This window comes from Betta splendens, chromosome 1 (genome assembly GCF_900634795.4).
Source record: "Betta splendens chromosome 1, fBetSpl5.4, whole genome shotgun sequence".
NCBI lineage: Eukaryota > Metazoa > Chordata > Actinopteri > Anabantiformes > Osphronemidae > Betta > Betta splendens.
The window spans coordinates 17,223,932-17,248,021 of NC_040881.3; the positions used below are offsets into that span (position 1 = coordinate 17,223,932).

A 24,090-nucleotide genomic window follows, 5' to 3' on the forward strand; every position below is an offset into this window, starting at 1 on the left:
TCACAACAAAAGTCATCTCAAGACATTTTATTAGGTTTAAAGCATATATACTGTATATATGTAACCTTCCAAGAGTTGGACTCCAAATATTCAACAGATGAATATGTGTTGCTGAATATTTGGAGTCCAACTCTTGGTTGTTGGATCAACTGCACACCAGAAACATTCAGATCCAAGACTGAGGACATCTGCAGAGTGGTACATGAAGAAGGTGATGAAAGCATGCACACAGGAGACAGGCATCTGTTAAAAACAGAATTATTAGCCAAAGATCTAAAAGTGGCAGACTTGGCGCTGTCACTGGCATCCAGCCCAGTGACAGTAACCCTGATGGATAGTGTTGGGAGGTACATCAGCTTCTGTCTTACCTCAAGATGAGCAGCGAATATAAAATCTTAAAATCTGATGACTTACACGCTGTTCTTTCACTGATTCACCCCATTGAGATGTGAACAGTCAGCATCAAAATGTTAAGGAAGGACTCAGAATCACCACGATTAAAGGCTCTCAAACTTCAGAAGCTGTTTCTAACTGTAAATCTGTAAGTCTCACACTGGGCACCGGGTCAGTGGGTATTTACGGTTTAGCTGAGACAGCAGAAGCACATTTATGGTGTTGGATACGATAAACGGGGTCAGAAGCTGACACAGCATCGCTGGATGTTGCTGGAGCTGCCACTCAGCTGGTATTACTGGCAGCGTCCTGCCAGGGGCAGCAGGGTCTTAGGGGTAAATACATTACCCAACAGTATATCTGGAATAACAAGAGGCCCAGAGTAAAACAGACACATGAACTCTAAAATAATAGTTAGTGCAGCTTTAACATTTCAGGCCCAGGTTGATTGTAACGTGTCCAAATGTCCAAACTATATTTGACCACACTCACTGTCTCGTCAATGCTAAAGGATAAGAAGCAAAACTAAAGATATGCATACAACTCTGATGTACGTGTACAGATAGCAGAGGTAACCACTGTTCAGCCTGATGATCAGCCCCCAGCAAACAGCCACATTGCATCTGAAAGGCTACATGCCTACAGCTATAAAAACTAAGACAAAATGTCCAGCTTTTATTTTTGGGGCAGGTCTAAATATAGTGGAGATAAATGAGGGTCCAATGGGTATGAAGTTAAACTGGTTTCCTTTCAACGGGCTCCCACACCAGCTGTCCCTGTTCTCTAGGACCGTCTCCCAAATATTTCTCCACAACGCCAGCCAAGTTACAGCTACAGTATGATTTTCTCCATCAACTGTAAAATGATCTTATCTGGTCCATTATTGTCCTGGAATCTTGTCAGTCCATGTGCCAGTCTAGTTGTTTCTTCAATCACAACCAGCACAGATCTGTGCACAGCTCAGCTAAACAGATGTAATAATACAGTCTCTACACTCTCTATCATTTGAACTTGCAAATCTAAATTAATCTAATGTTTCTCCTTTTCATTTGCCTTCAGTGACACTAACCCCTGAACCCATACATTCATTTATACAGTAATGCACATGTTTTGCAAAATATTGACACAAAAACTTAAGGTCAAACATTGCACTCATATGCATCATATACTGCGTTAATGCCAGCTCTAAAAATGAGGTCATGCTACGCTGCCAGCCTGATGCACCCACTGCTGCATTCCCCTCAGTGATCTTTTATTTACATCCTGTTCTAGAGTGACGCGATTTACAAAACCACAGTAGGATTGTAGTGTTTAAGCTCATTTACTTATGCTTATTCACTAGGCTTCACTTACTTGGATTTTTTTTAATTAAAGTTTTATTGTCATTAATAAAACAAATTCTAGTGTACTGTATGCATGTACAGTATTCTGTTTCTGCACCAGTGTGCAGTTATGTCACCTTTATTATGCTGTATACTGTATGTGCAAATGTTTTCAGGGTTAGTCATATTGGCAATAATAACTTTTATGATGATATAACAAACATGTTCTCGGCTCAGCTAACAAACAAACAAAGTAGTGTAGACACAATGTAACAAATAGTGTAAACACAATGGACATGGCCATTTATCTCTTACAGTGAAACACTGTACAACCTGTCTTATGGCTATCCTAATGTAAATCCAGAGTAAGGAAAGGTTTATCATATCAGCACTTTAGCCTATGAATAACTAAATAATATAACCGTTTCACCTCCTACCCAGGAGCTTCATTGGTCTGAGGAAAGAGCATCCAAGAGAGCTCACTGAAGAAGGAAAAAAGCCACTGGGCCAAAGTATCAGTACTGTGTTTGTCCCTTTAAAAAGCAGAACACAAGGACACACTTGATGACCTGTGATGGAGAAGCAGCCGCAGTAGATAAAAGAGAGTTCACATCCACTCACTCATCCCAGTGTGTTGTTCACCTAATGAGCCTGATCTCTACAGGATAAATGTGTGCCCAAACCAACTGTCCTCCGACTGAAGAAGCCTCCTGAACAGATGGAGAATCGTCAAGAAGCCCAGTTAAAATTAACTCTGCTTTCAGGCAGTCTTTTTAAACCCCACTGGTTTCACACCAGTTCAAATCACTTCATCAGCTTAACTCCAAATGTTAGTGGCAGCGATCTGCTGTTTATCTATTCAGCTGGCTTTGCTGTGACCAAGGTTCAGTACACTGCATGGTCTTCTTGTTCTAACTGGTTCTATTCCTTGTTCTGCAATCAGTATTTTATCATTATATAATGTCAAGAAAAAGTCTCTAAAACCATCAAATGGGCTCAGCAGACTGACATAACTGTAACGCGTACATGTACTATTGGAATGGCTGTTTATTCTCAGCCATTAAAGGAGTTAAACTGTGAGTTTAACTCCTGATGGTTTTATTGAAATACAAAAATGTTGTTGCATTACATTTCATTTATTTCAGAGACGTACAGTGTGTCCTTCCTCAAGACACAAAACAGGAGTGACCCAAATTCACAACCTTTACACGACTGTAACTAGGCAACCTAGATCAGATGAAAACTCCAGAGTGTGTGTGTGTGTGTGTGTGTGTGTGTGTGTGTGTGTGTGTGTGTGTGTGTGTGTGAGCGTGCATGTGTTTGAGAGATGAGCTAAATAATAATAATAATAATAATAATAATAATAATAATAATAATAATAATAATAATAATAATAATAATAATAATAATAATAATAATAATAATAATAATAATAATAATCTCAAAGAAGCAAAGCAAAGAAACATCAGATCCAATGAAGAGTCACCTAAAAGGCCTTTAAATAAGGCCTTTAAGGTTTCATCTTTTTGTGTATTTTGTGATGCTTCTTCCCTCCTTCCTCACAGCAGGTGTTGTCGCATCATTTCTTGTGTGTGCTCTGATGGCAGAGCATTTACACTCTGGAGGCGATGCTGGGTCCAGTGTCTTGCCTACAGACATGGGATCAGTGGTTCAGAGGAACTGAACCACTGATCCCATGACTGGTACCGTGACTGCTTCTCAGCCTCAACAGTCAACAGCCCATTATTTCTGAAAGATAACAGGAAACATACATCACTGCAGTTAACATAACAGCAGCTAATAATACGATGATGCAGATGTTCACAGTTTCCTCAAAGCACCTACAGTGTGTATACTCCATTAACCTACCTAAAAACGATTACGCTAACTTGACTCCAGCACCCTAGCTAGACTTGAATAACCTAGTTAAAGTGGATATATTACACATTGACTGCTTAAACTGGCCATTCAACTGAGCAGTTGACCTCATGTGTCCATGTGTTAATGATGATATGAGCCGTTCAGCTTGTGAGGTTGTGTAGAAATAATGTCTGAAAAGCATTCTTCTTACCTCAACCTCCATCCTTGCGCAGGTTCCAGACAGAAATATTTCCGTCCACAGGATCAAACAGTGAGCGTGATCAGTGTCACATAATCTACTCAATGCGGTTTCACTACATCAATACAGAGTCAAAACATGATTCTAATGCAGTTAGTCATCTGTAATAAAGTCAGTATTGACAGACTCCTCAGAGTTCTGTTACACTATTACGTGGGTCATGCTGAAGGTCACAAAAACAACAAAAAGATAGAGAGGTTTGGGCAGCAGCCCGTACTTACAGCAGTTAGTGACAGCAAAGCTGTTGGCCACCTCCAGGTTGTCTATGTGTGGAGTCAGTCTGAAGTCTGCCATTCCAAACTGGACCATGCCGACCCTGAATGCGCTGTACTCCTGGTCTGCACCTCTAGGGAATAACCCACCTGCAGACACACACACAGTCAATATAACAACAGCTATAATTACTGCTTCACTTGGCACCATTGTCACATTATCTATTATTTAAGTGAATAGAAAATACTGATGTATTGTATTTATTGACTCTATGTTAAGGCATAATTATTTTTTTGTTTCTGCAATTTTAAGGGGAGCTTGGTTATGTCGTCTAGTGCAGGTACTGACACAGAGCAACAAAGGTATTGACAACGGAATGATTTAAGTTCTATTCCATTATTTACTACTTGCCTTTTTTATTTACACATACAGTATTTGTTCCTGAATGGTTAATGCCACAGTCTTGTCAACCTTATTGAACATAAGTCTTAGATGTTTCCTGAATGCATCCAGTCCCACTGGTCCTCAGCATTAGGAGCCTATGCAAAGCTGCCTCCGTGTGGCAACCAGTCAACCATGAAAAAGTTTTGTTTATTTCTATTATGTTTTTTACTTAAATTGGGAAATGTCATATTACTTTATATGCAACTGTGCCAGTGTATACAGCCAAGATGCACCACGGCGGGAGGAAGGACGAACATCAATACCAATTTAGAAACATCCACCTCAACCGAGCAGCACCACCATTTGTGAAGTTGGCAGAACTAGGTCAGATTTCCACACATGTACTTGTTGGCCCTGAGCATGGAGGCTGAGGCCATGCAGCAGTGAGTGCGTCTGCTCGCATTGAGGCACAATCACTAGCTTCTGTAACTGATGAGCCTTAACATGCTGCCAACAGAATCAGGGTCACTATTAATAATGGCAATTAACCTCCTCGCTTCACGAGGAGCGGAAAACTATGGACTCTTACGAAATACTGTCCACATCACAGGAAAGACAAAATCATAATAGACTCTCCTCCCCTAAATGTTGACAACGATCATTCAGGTGTAGCTTTTGGTGAATTTTACTTTCCAATACTCATGTAAATCTACAACATAAAACATTTTTCCTCCAAAACTATGAGTTTTGGTTGTCATGGCAACACAACTACGACTTCAATCAAGCAGGTGTAATGTTGTTGTTGAGTTAACATGACATCATACTGGATTACATAACCAGACCCACTGCATACTTGTCCAGTAATAGATGAGTTAAGGACTCATCACAAGCATCACAAGCTTTGTACTGTGTAGGGTGTGTGTGTAAGGCTAACATGTATGTAAGTCAGTACACGTAATGTTAATTCCTCCCCTCCTGCCTGTGCCTTGATGTTCCTGTTGTCACCCTCCATGGCTCCAGGAACAAGATACGTGTTCCAAGCCCTAAAACCTGTGATTTGATCCAAGCTCTATTCGACTTTTAGACTCAAAATTTAAACTTTGCAAAAACACCAGCAAACATAAAATGTCATCATTTCATCAAACAAGATTCTTCAGCAAATTAAAACAGACTAAACGCCAACAAGTTAAATATTATTTTTTCTGCATATTATTATTTTTTGCTTTCTTCTGTAGTTTTTGTTTCATGTTATAACGGTGCTGCAAACAAAGAAATTTCCCCATTGTGGGATTTAAAAAATCTGATCTAATCTAATCTAAATGACAACAATAGAAGATAAAGTTCAACATCCTCTTCATAACTGAAGGACATACTGTAACACCCATAAGCAGAGCCCACACATTGGGCTCAGGTTGACATTTGAATAAATAACAGCGTCTGAACCCACACAGTGCCTGTACTAACCCACTGCAGGTTGTAATGCACCACAGCCTAGAGCCTCACCTCCTCTCGCTCCAAACACACAAACTGCCACTGGTGAAAAACAAACAGGTGTCAGGATACCTGCTCTGCTCCAACAGGCGTCCAGATGAAATGTGGCTGTTTACTAAGCACTCTGTTAGATGACAGCGGCGCCTCTAAGTATAGGAAACGTAAGGTGTGATGAGACGTGTTTTTCAACGTCTGTTATGAAGCTTAATATAATTAGAATGTTTATTGAGAATACGCATACTCATACCTAATCTTAATGCTCCCGTCAAGAGTACAACAGAATTCACAGCAGAACATGTTACATGTAAGAATTCATAGAAACCATTAGCTCGTTCTGAATGTGATGCAGCAAAACATCAAAAATTGGAACAAATCTCTAACAGAGGAGAACTGGACAGAGGCAGAGCTTCGTCAAAGGGCCACAAATCAGCAACACATTGCATCTGCAGAGCATCTGAAAAATGTTCCACGATGTAAACTTACGATGCCACGTCATACAATATGTGCAAGGGACAAAGGTCAAAAGCAGCACTGCATTAAACGGCAGCATTATCCTCCACTGGTCCCTGCATCCGCCAACACAGCTCACCATGAGCCCCAGTCCAGCCAAGTCTCTGAGGGCCTGAGCAGAAGAACGGGCCTGATGGAGCCCAGAGAACAGGAACAGCTAGAATCCTAACTCAACATGAACAAGACCCCAAGATACTTGAACTACTTGACCTGAGGAGAGAAAGTCAGCCTTCTCTGGTCAAGAACCATGGCCTCAGTCTACAGTCACTGACTCTCACCCCAGCTGCTTTATATGCAGCTGCAATCTGCCCCAGTGCATGCTGGGGGTCCAGTAACTGAACACAGAAAGTGCAGCTGGACCAGTAACACACACCCAGCCTTACGCACACACACACACACACACACACACACACACACACACACACGGAAAACGCAGAAAACGAGACAATCAGTAGGTCAGTATGATGTGAGTATGAAAACAGCCCAGTGGCTTCCAGCAAGAAGCAGAGTTCCACAAACTGGAACTTCATTGACTGAAGTAGGAACCTTTTAAAGATAAGGATACAATTCAAACTTGCCCGTCCACAAAGTGCAGTGCAGGTGTCTAGAACTGAACTGAAGGCTGTCTTACTGGTCATACTGGTTGTATCAGCATTTCAACCAATCACCAATCAAATACATCTTAGATGTGATGGTGCACTTATGCAGAGTAAAGGTCAACGCAGCTGAAACACCACTGTCGCTGGCAGCACCACACCTGGTCCAGGTGGGAGGAGGCCACCAGAACCGGAGGGAGAGAGGCCTGTGCTGTTCACTGCAGCCACAGACGCTCAGAAGCCCTGGGACTTGCTCATTTCTGATGCCATTAGAAATGTATAGTGAGATTCTGAAGGAGGCCACGATGGAACAGAGCCCGGTGGAGTTTGCTTCATTAGCTTCAACGTGATCCTGGAGAAATATGTGACGTGAAATAACGCAGCAGCAGCAGCAGCAGCAGCAGCAGCATCTTTGTGGGAATGTCTCACACAGAAACATGTCACGGCTCGTGTTCGACAGCGTTAGTGAAAGGATGCTGTTGAAGCTGCACTTGTGGCCCAACCGGGAACCGAACGCGCTCCGCGTCTGAGGCGCTGGGTTCCATCTTGTGCCAGTTAACGCCTTATCACGGTGCCCGCGAAACGCACGCGCCCTTCGGTGATAGAGGAATATGAATATGTTGACATAATTAGAACACTGCAGCGGCAGCCGAGCGGGAAAGAGGCCTCGAGGAGCACAGATGAGGCTGAGGCACATTAGCAGCATCAGCGGTAGCGGCGGACACAAAAACACGGAATCCTACCGATCTGGACGCTCGGAGAGCCGCACAGCACCCCGCGCCACACGAGAGTCAGAACCAAGAGCAGCTTCATGGTGGTGTTCGCCCGGCACAGCCTTCTACCACAGCGTCGCCTCCATCACACACGGCCCGGGCTCATGGCGTCACTCCAGCTTCGCTCGTCTCGAGCTCTGCGGATGCTCAAGCCACTCTGTCGAGGTGCGCGTGCAGCTGCCGCCGCTGCCTGTGCTGCTGCTCGACGGAGTGCGCGCGCCGAGGACTGCCAAGGAATGCCGAAGAGAGCCGATGATGGACCGAGAAGAGCCGAGCGCTGGGCGTCGAGCGGCGCGCGCTGATGCGGCTCACGTTCCACCTCCACCGCTCAGAACTGTAGAACGGGCTCCATAGTGAGACGTGGCGGGTTGGACGCGTGTTGGATAATGCAGTCAGTTCACGTGAGCACAGAAACGGCACCAACGTTTACAGTTAGTCTGCTTCAGGTGATCATGTCGTTATGATGGAAGCAAGAGCGAATGTTCCACTGAAGGAGACCTGCTATTGTTGTTTTAGACAGAAAAACTATTTTAGTTCTTTTTGAAGGACTGTTGTCAGATTGAACGTAGCAGCTTTATGCTGTATATAACAAAGGCTATTCAACTGCTTTACATGGGCAAGAAGTAGGAAAACAGCACATTTAGACCAGAAGTGAAAAGACCCGAATTAAAAGTAAAAAAAAAAAACAATGCAAAGGGCACTGAAGAGACAGATCTTCAGTTTGAGTCACAGCACGTTCAAGATCATTGAGGTGTTGGTTCCATGTGTGAACAGCATAGTACCTGAAAGCAGCTTCAACGTGGGATTCCAATCCAAAGTTGTACTAGCATAAAAACTGAAAATACTTTTTCATTTCTGGTTGTGTTTTATTTTCATTATTAGTAGTATTTCAGCTACAAAATGACTCCATATGAATGCATTTCATATTTCAGTCCACTTACCGTGTTCATTAACCCGCACAGCTGCATTACACTTCTTCACCAGCAGAGGGCAGAGGAGAACTGGAGGACTGTCTGTGTGTGGTTCGGTTTGAGTTCTGATTTCAGTAGCCTATCTCTGCCAAGGAAGGCTTATTTAGGAAAGTTGATGTGATCTTGTAGTGTAGATTGTGACTTTTTATTACCAGGCTGTGTACTACTGTAATTCTTCCTGAATGGGAGAACTCAAAATCAACCAGCCCAAACCTTGATAAATGGAGTAAAGCATTACACCTGTTCCAGGGGGAAAACCTTTATTGAATATTCCTGAAAATGATGCCAGGTATACAGGCTGTATATTCACAACGATGCAGCTCTTTTAATGAAAGTGCATAGTGAACATCTTCAAGGCGCCAAGCTCAGGTGATGCAGCAGCATCCACAGCTGGATCTTACTCTGCAGGAGACTGACATGGTCACAGTAACGGGTACGTGGACTGAGACAGCAGGCGGTATGTCGAGTACAGTACTCTACATACAGTACATGTGTACTGTAGAGTACAGTACTCTACATACGTACAGTATGTGTACTGCATCATGACATACAGTACAGTGCATATATACTGTACAGTATGTCGAGTACAGTACAGCACATATGCATGTAGAGTATGTAATGTACTTTACATACATAGGTAGGTCATAACAAAAACTCAGCACATACAATATGTACACCTCTGCTATGACTGATCACTGGTAAACACATGTTTGGCTTTATTCTCACTTTTATTGCTGCTCATACTCATACTACCTATCCATCCTATCTATAAGAATAAAACCCCTATTTCCATTATCCTTTATTATTTGAATCCAAGACCATTTTACAAAAAACTACGAATAACAATCAAATGGTTTTACCGTAATCTGAATTTACATTTACCGAGAAAAACTGCTAAATACTATTAGAAACTCAAGGGCGCTAAAAAGCTACTAGGTTGTAGCTGACAGCTAGCAGGTCATTTCTTCTTATTAAAACAACCTAACCTGTACTTGTCTGAGGTCAGCACCATTCATTTGATCCATCCTGATGATTTGTTGTAGACCTTGGTCCATTAGCAGATGATATGATGATGAGAGAACCCATAACCTGAGCCTGTATGCGTGTTTAAACGTCTCCACACAGAGCCGCTGCCATCACAACCACTTCAGGCAGCTCACCTCAGCTCACTAATTCCTCATTCTCTTATACTGTGTGCACGTTGTGTGTCCAGGTCTCACAGCTGCAAGTACAGTATTGTTATGTGAACCATCGGAATGATCTGCTCTATAATAATAAAACACAAATAATAAAGTGTTTTGGACCATTGGACACATTCTCACGGCGAAGGTCATTCCGCAGCATTTCTATTGGGTTGAGCTCGGGTCTTTGTCCACATACAGCAGTTTTAAAATTAGTTAAGTGTTCTTATTGAAAAGCAGCAGTTCTCCATCAAACCAGTTTTCATGACCTTCAGTGAAAACATCACCCTAATGGTAAAATGTGGCCGAGCACAGGAGGCACCCGAAGACCAGAGGACAGGACAAAAATCTGTGCTGAAAGGAATTAAAGGACACACTGTAAGTGTTGAGGAGAAGCATCAAGTCTTCCGTAGGGTCCATGGGAAATGCGTAGCAAATGTGCAGGGGAAGGACCTGCAGCTGCATCACCAGGGGACGGATCAGATCAGAGCCAGCTAACAACAGCACCGAGTGAAGCTGATAAGCTCCAGCATGGATTTGACTAAGGATTCATAAAGAAGCCATGGAACGAGCAGAAGGCCAGAGCACGTACAGCAACACCAAAACTACAGCTTAACTATCATTTTAACCTAGTGATTACTAGAGTAAGCCAGCATCTGCAATAACTCAGTGACCAGTCACATCTTCAAATCATTCAAAACCAGCTGGAAGAAAGGTTTTAAATAAGTGAAAAGCAAACATTCAACCTGACCATTCATCAAACCGCTGCCACCACAGAAGAAGACGCACAGTAAAGCTTCTCTCTCCCTTCCACTTTCCACACGCTGTTTAACGCGACATTTGTGTTTTACATTGTATCAGATCTTTCCTTTATTAGGGATTTTATTATAACTACATATAAACATATATGTTAACACAAAATCCTTATGTTGGGCAAAAATACCTTATATAGTTAAATGTTTTTCATGATGACGGCAGCAGTAACAATAAAGGTTTGTCTTTTATTCATCCAATCCAGATGAAGTACTCTCAGATTCCTTATTCTAATGTGTTATTTCTTTGATTCTGTACCTTTACAGTGTTACCAGTGATCTTTGCTCAGGTGAAGCTTTTTTGCTGATGCATAGGTGACAACATGGAGGCTGAGTTTACCCAAGCATGATGCGCTCTCTCTCAGACAGGACACACGTGCACTCACTGCCTAAGGATGTTTGGATTTGGCCTTTTCCCGCTGGACCCGGGCTCAGAGCAGTGGCTGCAGCTGCAATCAGCAAACGCTGGTGAGGAGGGCGAAGCATTAAATGGCGTCGCTGCGGCGTCGATGGCGTCGGTCAGAATCGGCACGACGACGGTTCATCTCAGAGATACACCGACCAATAGACGACGTTGAAGAAGAGGAAGGAGAAGGGGAAGAGGGCTCTTGCATAGAGGTCGATGCGTTTGGCCGCAGCGGGGATCACGGGTTTGGGTGGGGGGGGCTTCTTGTTGGCTTTGCTCTGGGACTTGAGGGGCCCCGTCACCTCCACCGGTTTACCGTAACAGTCGAAGTTGGACAGTTCAAAGTCTCGAGGTAAAGACCCCACGATGCTGAAGTCATTGGAGCGAAGGTCTGACTTGGAGGTGCAGACCTTCTTGCAGCGTGTTTCCACCACCTGCTGAGAGGAGGAACACGTCAGGGGCTTCTGTCCTCGCAGAGCAGCATGCCTTCGCGGCTGTGTTTACCTGCAGCGTGTTGACGTGGATGGGCGTGCCGCCCGTCCCATTCACAGTGTTGTTGGTTTTGTTCGGTGGCTTCTTGCCTTCCTTTTCCTGCAAAGCTTTCTCCTTGGTGGCCATTTTAGCTTTCTCCTCCTCGATCAGTTTGGGACTGTTCAGCATCACCTGGAGATGCAGAGACAATGACGTGGCTCCTGTAAGTCAGCTCCTCCTCCACTTCTCCTCTAGCTGTCCTGCAGGTCCTTACTGTACGTTAGCTAAGCAGCTACACCTTGAAGCAACCTCAACACCTCCCTCACCTCATCCTGTGGCTGAAACCTGGCCACTGCAGTAAACGCTGATATGTGACTGGTCTGAACAGCAGTGATGTATTGTTTAATACAGAGAAGGCTGCAGACAGGCTTCTTTCAGCCAGCTACTGTATACTGTATCCCTGACACCATGTCAGTAATAAAGGTTTGGAAGGAAGTGTGCGCTTGTTTCAATCTGCTGACGTCATTGCAAACAGGACTGGAGACTGTGATGCTGATGGTCACAGCTGACTGTGGATGAACACAGAACCTTCTCCTGTTTAGTGTTAAGGGTTTGAATAACCAATCAGAGATTAGACTGGACTAGCCCCGCCCGCCTAATTATCATACACGCAGACAGAGTACTAACTGACTGCAGTGTGGTTGGGTTCCACACTGTAACTTGATTAATCCCTTTGTAAAACATCTTTTATTACTTGGTTGTGCTGAGCAAACTCGTGACCACATCATGCAACCTGGTTTAACACTGAAGTCGTTAGGAACGTCATAACCTTTGTGTTTCCGTAGAATCAATGGGCTTTTATTCAGTCGGTAGCTCTGGCTTCATCTATGGCTCATCCACATCCACTGACCTGCACCACAGCGTATTCCACCAGGGACGAGAAGCCAAAGAGCAGACAGGCGATGAGCCAAATGTCGATGGCCTTCACGTAGGACACCTTTGGGAGCTCTGAGGCCAAGGACATGCTCTCACTGGACAGAGAGAGCACTGATAAAATACCTGGAAGCACACAGACGGGCGACATTAACATACATAACAAATAACTCTAGCAACACTCCAGTGGACAGAAGAAGGAACTCTGGAGTTTCCTCACTTCCTGTCAGTTACACTGGGAGCGAAACCTCAACCCGAGTCTGCATCAGGCTGAGGTACTGACATTCCCTTGAGCAGCAGGGACACAGACTGGTTGTATCTGATTTTATCACATCGATCCTCCCGTCATCATATTCTCTCAGCTTTGTTTAGGACAGTTACACGTCCCCTGGCTGCCTGGGCTACTGCTACCTCAGCCGGGACACACAGGGATAGGGCACACAGAGCTGGGACACACAGAGCTGGGACACACAGAGCTAGGATACACAGAGCTGGGGCACAGAGATGGGACACACAGAGCTAGGACACACAGAGCTAGGACACAGAGATGGGACACACAGAGCTAGGACACACAGAGCTAGGACACACAGAGCTGGGACACAGAGATGGGACACAGAGCTAGGACACACAGAGCTGGGACACAGAGACCTAGCACACACAGAGCCGGGACACACAGAGCTAGGACACACAGAGCTAGGACACACAGAGCTGGGACACAGAGCTAGGACACACAGAGCCGGGACACACAGAGCTAGCACACACAGAGCTGGGACACACAGAGCCGGGACACACAGAGCTAGGACACACAGAGCTAGGACACACAGAGCTGCTCTGTCATTACATGCTCACCCAGTGGGACTCTAGCAGCAGAGGCGTCAGGGTTGATCCAGAACGATAACCAGGATAGAACCACAATCAACAGAGTCGGGGCGTAGACGCCCATCATGTAGAAACCAACCTGCCGACGTAAAGTAAAGATCACCTCCACACAGGTGTAGTATCCTGGAGAGAGCAGAAAGAAGCAGCTTAACGGGACCATCAGCTGTTTGTTCCTGGAAATGAACGCATTGTTTAGTGATTGGAGAGATGTTGGAAACGAGGAGCTTGGACAGAACGAAGGCTGTAATTTAGTGATTCCTCAGTTGTAATGAGGGCTTGTTTTTGCCTTGCTACGCACCTGTTCCCTGGTAATACTTGGTGCAGTTCCCATACTTGATGTCCTCCTGTTTGATGTCAAACTGAGGCAGAGCGATCTCGTCCATCTGGACCGGGTCAGACTGCCACATGAACACGAGGTCGCTGGTGGTGTATCCGACTGAACCACAGGGACACGAGCAGCGTTATTAACCTCCATGGGCTTCATTACTCACACACCGTGTTTCTGACAGCATTTACCCCAGGAGGCAGGTGGGCGCCCACATTCAGCCTGGTTCTGCTGGACTTCTGTAGGTGGCTACAAGTAAAGGCTTGCTTTATGTGGGATTTGTTGGGTTTCCTTGTGTCAGGTCTTTGTAAAGTGCCTTGAAATAACTCTGTTGTGAATTGGACCTATATCAATAAAAGTGAATTGCATTGGATTCATGTACTTGGATGTTAGCGTTGTTTTTGTGCTTCTGCTGGGTCTAAAGGTGAAGCAGGCTGTAATTAACAGAACGGATCACTTTGTCTAATGATCCGTAGTTCTGTGCTGCTCTGGGATCAGTCCGTGTCTGCACGCGCTGCTTTAGATCTGCCTTCACATGCGTGAGCTGCTGCCAAGGAGCCGATGCAGCAGCTTCGCATGCTGTCAGACGGTGGTCAGTGAAAGGCTGTGGAGCGTGCTCTGCAGGTCAGCCGTTCTGGATGCCAGCACATAAATCAGCAGGAAAGGTCTCGTTACTGGACAGCGCTGCAGTCCAACGCCGCGTAACACATCAACGCCGCATCAGAGCGCCGTGGTGACGCCAGAACACTGACCACGCGGCCACGCACAGACCCAAACACGTCGTTCCGCATCACATCTAACTCCTCTGTGCTGTGGCACGGCTGCAGGCTGAGAAAACACATCTAAGGTCAGCCCTGTGCAGCTGTGCTGTTTGTGAACGTCAACACTAAAACAAGGGACAAAGACGAACGTGTGACATCCTCCATCCCGGCAATTTAGTGCATCTCAGGCGTGTCTGTGCTGCTGTTTTCACATGACTGAGCTGCTCCCACCAGCAGAGGAAGAGCTGGCACATGGAGGGACCAGCACCGGGCCTGGCTCTAGTGGGCCCTCATTACGGTGTGATAGGGTCGTGTGTGTGTGTGTGTGTGTGTGTGTGTGTGTGTGTGTGTGTGTGTGTGTGTGTGTGTGTCGGGGTGGGCTACAGACATGTGTGTACTCACAGCTCTCCAGCTGCATTTTACACAGCTGTGTGTCCATTGGGAAGAGAGTCAGATCCAAGGGACAAGACAGTGTCACTGAGAGCCTGGACACACACACACACACACACACACACACACACACACACACACACACACACACGCACGCACACACACACAGGTTACACACGCCTCAACAGAGCGATGAACTCTCGAGCAGAGCGAGGCCTCACCTCATGCTGATCAGCACGTCTCCGTTCCTGAAGATGAAGAGCAGGATGTTGTCCTGCGTCACGTCATGGAAGTTTGCGTTCTTCTCGTTAGCAAAGAACAGATCCGGTTTCCACAGACACTGGAACATCTTGGGGTCGACAGTGAGCGCCTCGCTCTTGAAGTCAGCAGGAAGCCGCAGACGGGGGTCGTTCCAGCGCTGGCGGAGGAATATGTTGACCCTGTAGTCCTGCAGAGACAGATGTTACTGCTGCTACTGTGACCACTCAGATGGAAACACGTGACACACAGTGGTTGTGTGGCTGCGTCACCATAGTGGTCTCCTGGATGGATCCAAAGCTGTTGATGAAGATGTTCACTCTGGACTCCACTGGAATACCTGGAGGACAGAAGGAAAGCTACAGGCCACTCCAGTAAAGTGCTTGAGTATGAGAAGCAGAACCGGCACGATGCATCCTGACATTTTACAGTGAAGCTAAGCAGCGTAGAAATAATTTATTTGATAACCAATGACTGATTTGTCGACACTGTGTTGTGTTGTGTGTGTGAGTTATAGGGTTTGTTTAGAGGAGGACTTGTGTCAGTGTTGGATGAACCAGCTCATATATAGGATGTGTTTGTTGTGACAGACTGTCTCTCAGCTGGTCGACTTTGCTGCGATGGGTGGATGCTTAACATGGTTTAAAGCTGATTGTGCATCGATGTACAGTACAGTTGTAGTACTATTCATATACTATACTATAATACTATACATACAGACAGAGCAGCGCTATCACTGCAGAGCTTTTGTAATACAGCTACGTGTCAGACTAAACCAGGATAAAACATAACATGCAGGTCTTGCTTCAGTTGTTGTGTCCGAGTCTCTGCAACGCTGGGAATAGAACTGTGAGTGTGTGATCCACTATGCACAGCTTGTAAAGCGTGTGTCTGTACGCAAGCAAGGAACTGAGGCACGAAGCCATAAAGTCACAATTTAACGGGCCTTGTTAGTTGAACAGGCACGCATTTGCTGAGCATAACGAAATAAGTGAAAGTAGAAAATCTATCCCAGATTCCACATTCAGTGATATTATTTTATCCTGACCAACCACATACTGTAGCTACACATGGTGTGACGTTGACACACACAGGCTGATGAACTAACGCAAACACACTAATAAATACATGTGATCAACCTGTAAATAATGAGGCTGCTGGTCATCACTGTATTAGCTGTAAGTGACCGTGAGCAGCTCCACTGCAATACAATAGAACACTGGTCAGTGTGTGTGTGTGTGTGTGTGTGTGTGTGTGTGTGTGTGTGTGTGTGTGTGTGTGTGTGTGTGTGTGTGTGTGTGAGGGGTGAAGGACATCTGTCTGTAGCTCCAAGCTCCACACAGCAAATCAACCACACACACTCCTCATGTCCTTTCTGCTCTAGTCTATTTTTATGTCACTGCTGGACCGAGGACTTTCTCGTTGGACTCTAAAGTCAATCAGATGGAGAATTACAGTTCTAACGCAGTGCTCCGTGTTCATTCAGATTATTCTCTTATGTGCCTTTGTTTTATAGAAGGATGTAATGTTTCACCACATTCTGCTCCGCTCTCTGTGATGTGATCAATGACAACAGCGTGACCCTGATGTGTAGGAGGGTCGGGGTGTGAGGTTCACTCTGACCTTCCTGTATGTCAACGTGTTCCTTTAAGGCTCCTCCTTGTGTCTTTGCAGACGTGTGCATCTATAGCACAGGATTCCAGAGATTAGGATACAGGATCCGTGGTCTGGCCTGTTACTCCACCTTACTGTACATAGCCCCGCCCCTCCGTTCAAACCACGCCCACACCCCAGCCCCGCCCCTTCCTTCATCACCCATCACCAGCCTCATTGCTTCACCAGGTCCCTGTGCCCACATCTCCCACCCCTCCACTCTTCAGGTGCGTGGGCATGCTAGGCTGCTGGACTGGACCCCATCACACAACAAACCACCTACCTGCTCAGTCTGTAGCATTACCTTGAAAGTTGGGCCTTATTCTCGGGTCGTAACTGACCATGAGGCGGTTCAAGATGTTGGAGGTGGAGTTGGCTGGAACCAGAGCCAGGTCTTCTGGGGACAACTGGCTATTACAGACGACATCAATACAAAGAGACGCCCATGTATCACATGCATTTTCTATACAAGGCTCCAAAGCTGTAATAAACACTGAGGCGTCTACATGTGTTTGTTTTACATGATATAAGTACATAACGCATGTAACTGCAGTGAAGCTTGTACTTACGATGGACAGACAACTTGTTTGCCTTTCTTTCCTTTCTTTGTGGATTTTCCTTCTTTGGCGTGTGTCAGATTCCAACACAGCAGCAGCAGGAGCATGATCACTAGCCTCAACCCAACAGCCATGGTGTCTACAACCACAAGCACTAACCTCAGGACTCAGAAGCGTATTTATGCAGTGGATCAAATGATCATCATGCTGTTTGTCAGGTTTCTGCAGCACATTGGAGATTTTCTCCTCACAGCACTGAGTGATTCCGCTCAGAAAGGTCAAAGTCATGGTGACACAATGAATGTGTCTGAACACAAATACAAACATTTTCTCAAGAAAAGTGGTCGTAATTGTCCACTGGTTCCACCTCCACGAGGGCCGGGAGGAATGGACCACACCATGGTGTCTGACCACAGTGCTACACAGACAGCAGGTCTGTGGAGGGAGGTGAGCTCCCAGCGGAGATCAGACCTGAAGGACCCGCTCGCTGGAGCCAGGAGACTGGTCGAAGGAGGGACGTCAGTCATCCATGATTCCATGAAAGATGAAAAAATGACTTTGCTACACGATAAAGTTAAACTCAAATGATTCAACCTCCACTATAAACCCAAACTGTGTGAGGCTCAACATACAGTAACTAATGTTCCAAACACAACAGGACGAGGCGCTCGAGGCTGTTTGTATCACAAGCTCATCTCATAGAAACATACAGTAGAGTTTCAGCCCAAAGCCCGGAGTGATGTGCTCCACTAGATAAGCTTGTGTGGTGGAAGCTGAGGCCTGGTGGGGGCTCCGTGATGCTTAGGGGCCGCGAAGAAGGAGGAAAACTCCCATAGCTGCAGTTTGTGATCAAACCGCTGGAGCGGCTGTATCAACATTATCCAACAGTAGCAAGTTTGTAGCATTTGGAAAATGAATAATTTGACTGTTGTGGGACTGTGTTGTGTTCATAAACACCTCTAAGCAGCTACAGATCACAGCAGCACACTGGTGCTCAGACACAGAGGTTTGACCGGTCACATGTCAGTGGAGGAATATTTCAACAGACACAAAAGGCGCGTTTGTGTCTCTGGAACCTCATTGAGTGAGGAGTAGCTCTGCCCACTGCTGTGCATTAGTCCATGTTGGCACCACTACCCATTAAACAGCCATAAAATTAAGTCTGGACAAGAGAGAGGGACCCACACGTCAGCACCTCACCCTCTGTGTCCTCTGTTTGGTTAATGATGTGTCTAATGCACCAGCGCCACAGCTCCGCTGGTCATGAGGAGGTTAATGTGGATGATGAGGAAGTGGTGGGACGGGGGGACGGGGGGGTGAGGCTGGGATGGGCTGGAGGGGGGGGACTGCGGCGTTGGACTATAAGAAGCGATGACACAGCACACACACACACACACACACACACACACACACACACACACACACACACACACACACACACACACACACACACAGTCCGACAGCAGGGAACCAAAAAGTCATGCACCCGTAACATGTCCTACACGTATGTCACACACACATGCGCGCGGAGCCGCCGTCGACCGTCCTGCAGCCTCTGCAGGCGCCGCCGCCTTCATGCACAGACGCACGCGCTGCACCTGCACCAGCGCTCGCTCCGTTCCGTTCCTACCTCTGCCTGGTCCCGTGCCTCTGCTGCATCCAGGGAGTTGGTGGTGAGTGTCTGAGCTGCTGCCGTGGCTGGAGGCTGGCTGCGCCCCCCCCCCCTCCCTCTCTCTGAGCTGCACTGCTCCGCATCCTGTTCCAAGTTCCAGGCGGTGCAGCGCCGCTACTGCCGCGCTCCCACCGCAACACGAGAGAGGCTCCTCCAGCAGCGCAGGTCATTCATCACTGGACTCACTGGAGGCTGACATCATCCACCTGTCATCACATCTCACTGCCAGCACCTGAAGTTCACCGTCCCACAGTGAGCTGCAGGAGACAAGTCTGCAGTCAGTAACCCACAGATCACAACACAGGGTTATTTTATCACAATATGGCCGCTGGGTTATTTATTAAGATGTGTGAACGGCTCCAAATGCCGCTTTGAGCTTGTGTTCATCAGTAGAGAACTGTGCTCTGTTTACAGATGACAGCTGTCCACGCTGAGCCTTCAGTGACAGTAGCTGTGACTGAGCAGACACTGGATGTGATGCTCCTCACGTTATAACAGCTTGTTATTATGAATGGACGACGCAGCTCGTGATGTTACTTCTGCTCAGAGCAGGTGAGGAGACGGAGGCTTCATGGTCTCAGGGTACCACATAACTTGGTCCCTCCAAGTTACACCGCCTCCACCTAGTAGAGCTTGATAAGAGAACAGGAAGTAAGAATAGAGGACTACACAATAAGAGCTTTAGGGTGGAAGTGAATCTGGTTTCCCAGTAATGACATTTAGGCTCTTGCTGCTCTCGCTCTCTCATTCTTTATGGCTCATATTATGCAGCCACGTCCTTATTGCTGCTGTAACCTTTACTGTCATTTACAGCTTTATGCTGCTGCACCAGCAGGTTTTATGGCTTCAGCTTCATCCAGAGTCCAGAGCCGACAAAGGGGAACATGTTCAGAAACAATAAGTGGGAATAAAACCAATTTAAATTCTGTTCAGCTTATTCATTACAACGAAAGTAAAGTCATTTACAATTGAAGGTTTAACAAACCCAGGGCCCGTTTCAAAGTTAATTTTAAATTTATAAAGAATTTAAAAATGAACCATTAGCCATTTTGATGGTAGGAGTAAACATAGTAAAAGAGGGAGTGACCACATTGTGGATGACATCTCCAGCTCTAAAAGTCTAGCTCCTCTTTGCTTTGCACATCATTACAGGTTGCTTTGTTCTTAGTCATACACTGTTGTTATATCTTGCGGTGAAGTCATGTAGTATTTAGTCTTGAAGCTTTTGTGACTTTTTATGACTCTGTGGCCTCAGCATCCTTTTGGGAGTGTGTTGCTGGTGCAGGTGCATCTCATCTGCAGACGGGGGGAGACTGGAGGAGCTGGTCAGGATGGCTGGGGGGAGGTGGGAGACGGGAGGATGGAGCTATGGTCCTGCTTCCACCCGTTTAGCACAGTGTGTAGTCTGTGCAGCTTTGCTCCTGCTGCTCCTGCTGAGACTTCACTACCACAGCTGCTCCCAGTATATATATATATATATATATATATATATATATATATATATATATATATATATATATATATATAATATATATATATTCAGTATATACTGTATCAGTGACTGGACATGTGTGAACACCATTTCTACCTCTAGTCAAAGTAAGTAAAATATTATTAAATTGTTGTTATTATTGTTTTGTTGCTACAGTAATACTGTTAAATTGTAACATGATGCTATCTCTGTCCTCTGTCTTTGTCTCTGTTTTTACTGCTGCAACGCTGAAATTCCCGCACTGTGGGATGAATAAAGGTTTATCTTATCATCACCTTGCTGTCATTCTGTTTATAACTCTGGCCACGCCCACAGTGACCCCATGACGTCACAAAGCCCCTCCTCCTAGTTTCACCTTAGCTATGTTTTCCTCCAGTTGTAGTTTGCTCGTGGTTTGTTTGGACCACTCCAGTACGTTTGTTAGTCTCAGTATTAGTTTCTTGTGTTTTAGCTTTTCTTCAGTTACAAAGGAACAATTTAAACATGTATATAACATGAATGAGTGAACCTCAGCTTTCTGCGGTGGTGAAGGTCATGGAGCATCACATGGTGACCACTAATAGTAAGAAGTATTACTATGAATGTAAGTGGGCTTAGAGGAAAGTGTGTACTTCTTCAATAATGAACAACAGCTCAGTAATAAAACATTTATTAATTAAGGCAGATCCAACACGAAGACAAACAGTTCAGTATCTGTCGCTGACCCAACACATGCAGTAACTAACAATCTGGGTTCATCTGACACACGAAGGGGAAACGCGTGGTACAGCTTTGACTGGACCAGCCCCTGGACTCTGTGGGAACAGAAGTGAAAGATCAGTGTGTGTGCGTGCGTGCGTGCGTGCGTGCGTGCGTGCGTGCGTGCGTGCGTGCGTGCGTGCGTGCGTGCGTGCGTGCGTGCGTGCGTGCGTGCGTGCGAGCGTGCGCGCGTCCTCACCCTGAGAGTTGAGCTGGACGCACTGCAGACGATCCGGGGAGCTCAGTGAGTACCAGTTCTGGTAGTTGAACACTGAGCCGTCCTCCCATCTCCAGAAATTCTGTAACAAAACAGCTGTTCTCAGTGTCTCTGTGGATTAAACCCTGTTACTGCAGCTACACTTACATGCAGTGGTTGTATGAGGTGAATACTAATAGGACCCCAGAGGAGACACTTCCCCACATAAGTCATTAGTCAGTGGGAAAAAGGAGTCCATTGGAACCCACCTGGAAGTAGAAGCCTCCAATCCAGGCAAAGGAGTGACCACCAGTTTTGACCAAACGCTGGAGGAAGTTCTGCTCCAAGACGTTGTGGGCTGAGGCCAGGTTGGCCTGGAAGCCAGCACAGAACCTCTGCAGGAGAAAGGAGCACAGTCACGTATGGGATGCATTCAAGCACCTGCGTCTGCGTACGCTTCCTCACCTCAGCACCGCCCCACGTTTCAACGTGGTTGGCCAGGAAGTAGCAGTTACCACGGAAACTGAGCCAACCATCCAGGCAGAACTGAACTCGAACTGAAATAAGAAAGTCCCTTTTTAAGAACCTTATTAATTCCTAATAACTGCACAGAATCAGGACGGGCAATAGCTCATCATCATGTTGCTGCAGAGAAAATAAATGAAAATAAAAAACACATCTTCCATTAACGACTGGACCATTTACTTATGAATGACCTAAATAGGCTTCTACTAAACTCAGCCTCCTCCTTATGTTTCTGATGAATCACATGTTGTAAACAGCTTCTACGGACTCTAATGTGGAAATGATATGCAGGCTCATCTAAGCCCTTCCAGTGTGTCAGTGTAACGTTTAGGACATATTAGATCTACTTTTATTAACATTGTGTGAGCAGCTGTGAACACGTCCTACCTTGAGGTAGAAAAGGAGGGCCGTCAGCAGCATCTGTAGGAGCAACACAGGAGCATCGTAAAACAGAACCGACCACCGCTGCTGGCACCGTCTCCATTCAGAACCACAGCGCTAATCAAGCAACAGCAGAACAATAGAGGAGGAGAATTTAAAGGGTGACGGACCTGAGTGTGGTGCAGGTTCGTCCTCCTGTTGTACAGCAACAGCTTCACCTGGAGCGACTGAAGACAAGAGCAGCACAAGTTAAACGCGGGTCAGTGACGGTGAACGGTTCCGGGCAGGAGAGTGTGTGACCTGTGGCAGCCTGGCCCATCAGAGCAGCACAGAGGAGCACGGAGACGAGGAGCAGAGTCTTCATGGCGACGGACGTCTGGAAGAAGAGCATGGGCTGCAGTCAGTGACGGGTTCAGTGTTGACCTGCTGAGTCAGAGCAGCAGCGGGTCCATGTGCTCAGCATCACCCAAAGCTCCGATATATACCGGACCCACACTGGACTTTGACAGGGCAAGTTACGAGAAGAAGAGCTGTTTTCCTAACAATGCCCACTTCTCCGCCATAAAAGATGTAAAGAGTCAAAGGTTAAAGGTGCAGCACGCATGGGGAAGAGGGAGGTTACTGTAAGTGGCAACAGTTCATCTGGGTCATAAAGTTAAAGTCTTACTGGATGCCAGCCACAGTCTGAGGCAGATGGTACTAATCTGAATGATTTACCAACGGAGGCAGTGACTCACAAGGAAATGTGTTAATTAACCTGATCATCAGCGACCGGGCACTGGCATCAAACTACAGACCTGTCAACACAAACAAGGCCACTAATGTTACATGCTCACACACACACTGACCAGGAAAACGGTCACGGTCTTTATGGTGATTCTTCCATCATTGTACAGTATTTATTTTATTAAACACCACCTCTGACCTTTGGTCTGCGTCTAAATTAGACCTTAGACCAATGTGGAGACTCGTATCATTTTATACTTTACAGTATATTAAAATCAATCAATCATTTTTTTCTGCCGCTTCCTCAGCACGTTTAGAAGTGTTTGTATATAAATACAGATACAAACAGCATACACCTTAATCCCAGTCTAGTTACCATGGAGATGCATTCCGTGACCTGATCCTGGCCCAGAGTTCACATCCACGATCAGTGCTGATCTTTTACTGTTGCCTCATTTTAGTCAATCTGTATTAAACTTATTTAAGTTCGTCACGTGTTTGTTATTTTACAGTATGTGATTTCATTGGTAAGTTACTCCCATTTACCACCAGGTTTATGATCACTTGTTTTATGAATATTGCTGCTCATGCTATCATTGTTGTTGGTTCCAGTAAAGACCAATGACAATAAAATGGAATACATCACTAAGCAGCAAAACATTTTGTTTCTTGACTTTAAGCTGGTGTGAGTTGTATTTGTAGATGGATTGATATTAATTCACCAAATAATATATTTAAATTGCACAGTAACTTGCACTGTACAGTAGAAAGAAACAGAAACAGAAAATAGTTCATGAAATTTGTGATTGTACAGGTCATGAAAGAACAAACAGTCAGAATGAGACGCCTCATTCTTTGATTTTTCTCATGGTTCTGGTTATTGATGACTTTGTGTCCTTTCTACCAGTGTTTGTTTTTTTTCTACTAGATTGTACAATGCACTGACTATAAACAAAGAAACC

At 45.7% G+C, this 24,090-nt stretch overlaps 3 protein-coding genes and 1 long non-coding RNA gene across 12 annotated transcripts in view; all 4 read right to left on the reverse strand.

Annotated features, from left to right (window-relative positions):
- Positions 1–8,613, reverse strand: part of LOC114851284 (glutamate receptor 2-like) — a 30,768-nt gene extending 22,155 nt beyond the window's left edge. For 2 of the 7 annotated variants that reach the window (XR_003785037.3, XM_041069911.2), the window contains exons 1-2: positions 7,772–8,607; positions 4,056–4,196 (exon numbers count right to left, since the gene is read on the reverse strand). Coding sequence is in view for 5 of the 7 variants with exons in the window: in XM_041069911.2 (XP_040925845.1) it covers positions 4,056–4,196; positions 7,772–7,841 (211 nt within the window). In the remaining 2 variants the exon portion in view is untranslated. Of the gene's footprint in view, positions 1–4,055; positions 4,197–7,771 lie in introns of all 7 variants that reach the window. The other 5 variants (XR_008694102.1, XM_029143051.3, XM_029143049.3 and 2 more) reach the window with 5 other exon arrangements.
- LOC129603860 (uncharacterized) lies at positions 13–4,045 on the reverse strand. The gene is made up of 2 exons (XR_008694103.1): positions 3,787–4,045; positions 13–3,464 (listed from the first exon to the last, which is right to left on the reverse strand). It is a non-coding gene; the product is annotated as an uncharacterized LOC129603860 (long non-coding RNA).
- Positions 8,614–9,015: 402 nt separating the features above from the next.
- LOC114851778 (glycine receptor subunit beta-like) lies at positions 9,016–19,161 on the reverse strand. Of its 3 annotated transcripts, none has more exons than XM_029143484.3 (11): positions 19,029–19,161; positions 17,411–17,537; positions 17,146–17,252; positions 15,461–15,528; positions 15,152–15,378; positions 14,943–15,025; positions 13,753–13,890; positions 13,425–13,577; positions 12,553–12,701; positions 11,676–11,834; positions 9,016–11,605 (listed from the first exon to the last, which is right to left on the reverse strand). In XM_029143484.3, the coding sequence occupies exons 2-11, from the start codon at positions 17,530–17,532 to the stop codon at positions 11,312–11,314; spliced, it is 1,500 nt and encodes a 499-aa protein (XP_028999317.1). In that variant the 5' UTR covers positions 17,533–17,537; positions 19,029–19,161; the 3' UTR covers positions 9,016–11,311. The 3 variants fall into 3 exon arrangements, with proteins under 3 accessions (XP_028999317.1, XP_028999309.1, XP_028999326.1); XM_029143476.3 differs by having other exon boundaries at positions 9,016–11,608; positions 19,029–19,160; XM_029143493.2 differs by lacking the exon at positions 19,029–19,161 and having other exon boundaries at positions 9,016–11,608; positions 17,146–17,248; positions 17,411–17,534.
- Positions 19,162–21,195: 2,034 nt separating this feature from the next.
- LOC114852140 (ladderlectin-like) lies at positions 21,196–22,874 on the reverse strand. Its single transcript, XM_029144312.2, has 7 exons — positions 22,703–22,874; positions 22,573–22,629; positions 22,409–22,441; positions 21,962–22,053; positions 21,766–21,891; positions 21,500–21,599; positions 21,196–21,356 (listed from the first exon to the last, which is right to left on the reverse strand). Exons 1-7 carry the CDS (start codon positions 22,791–22,793, stop codon positions 21,283–21,285), a joined length of 573 nt encoding a protein of 190 aa, XP_029000145.1. The 5' UTR covers positions 22,794–22,874; the 3' UTR covers positions 21,196–21,282.
- Between the last annotated feature and the right edge of the window lie 1,216 nt (positions 22,875–24,090).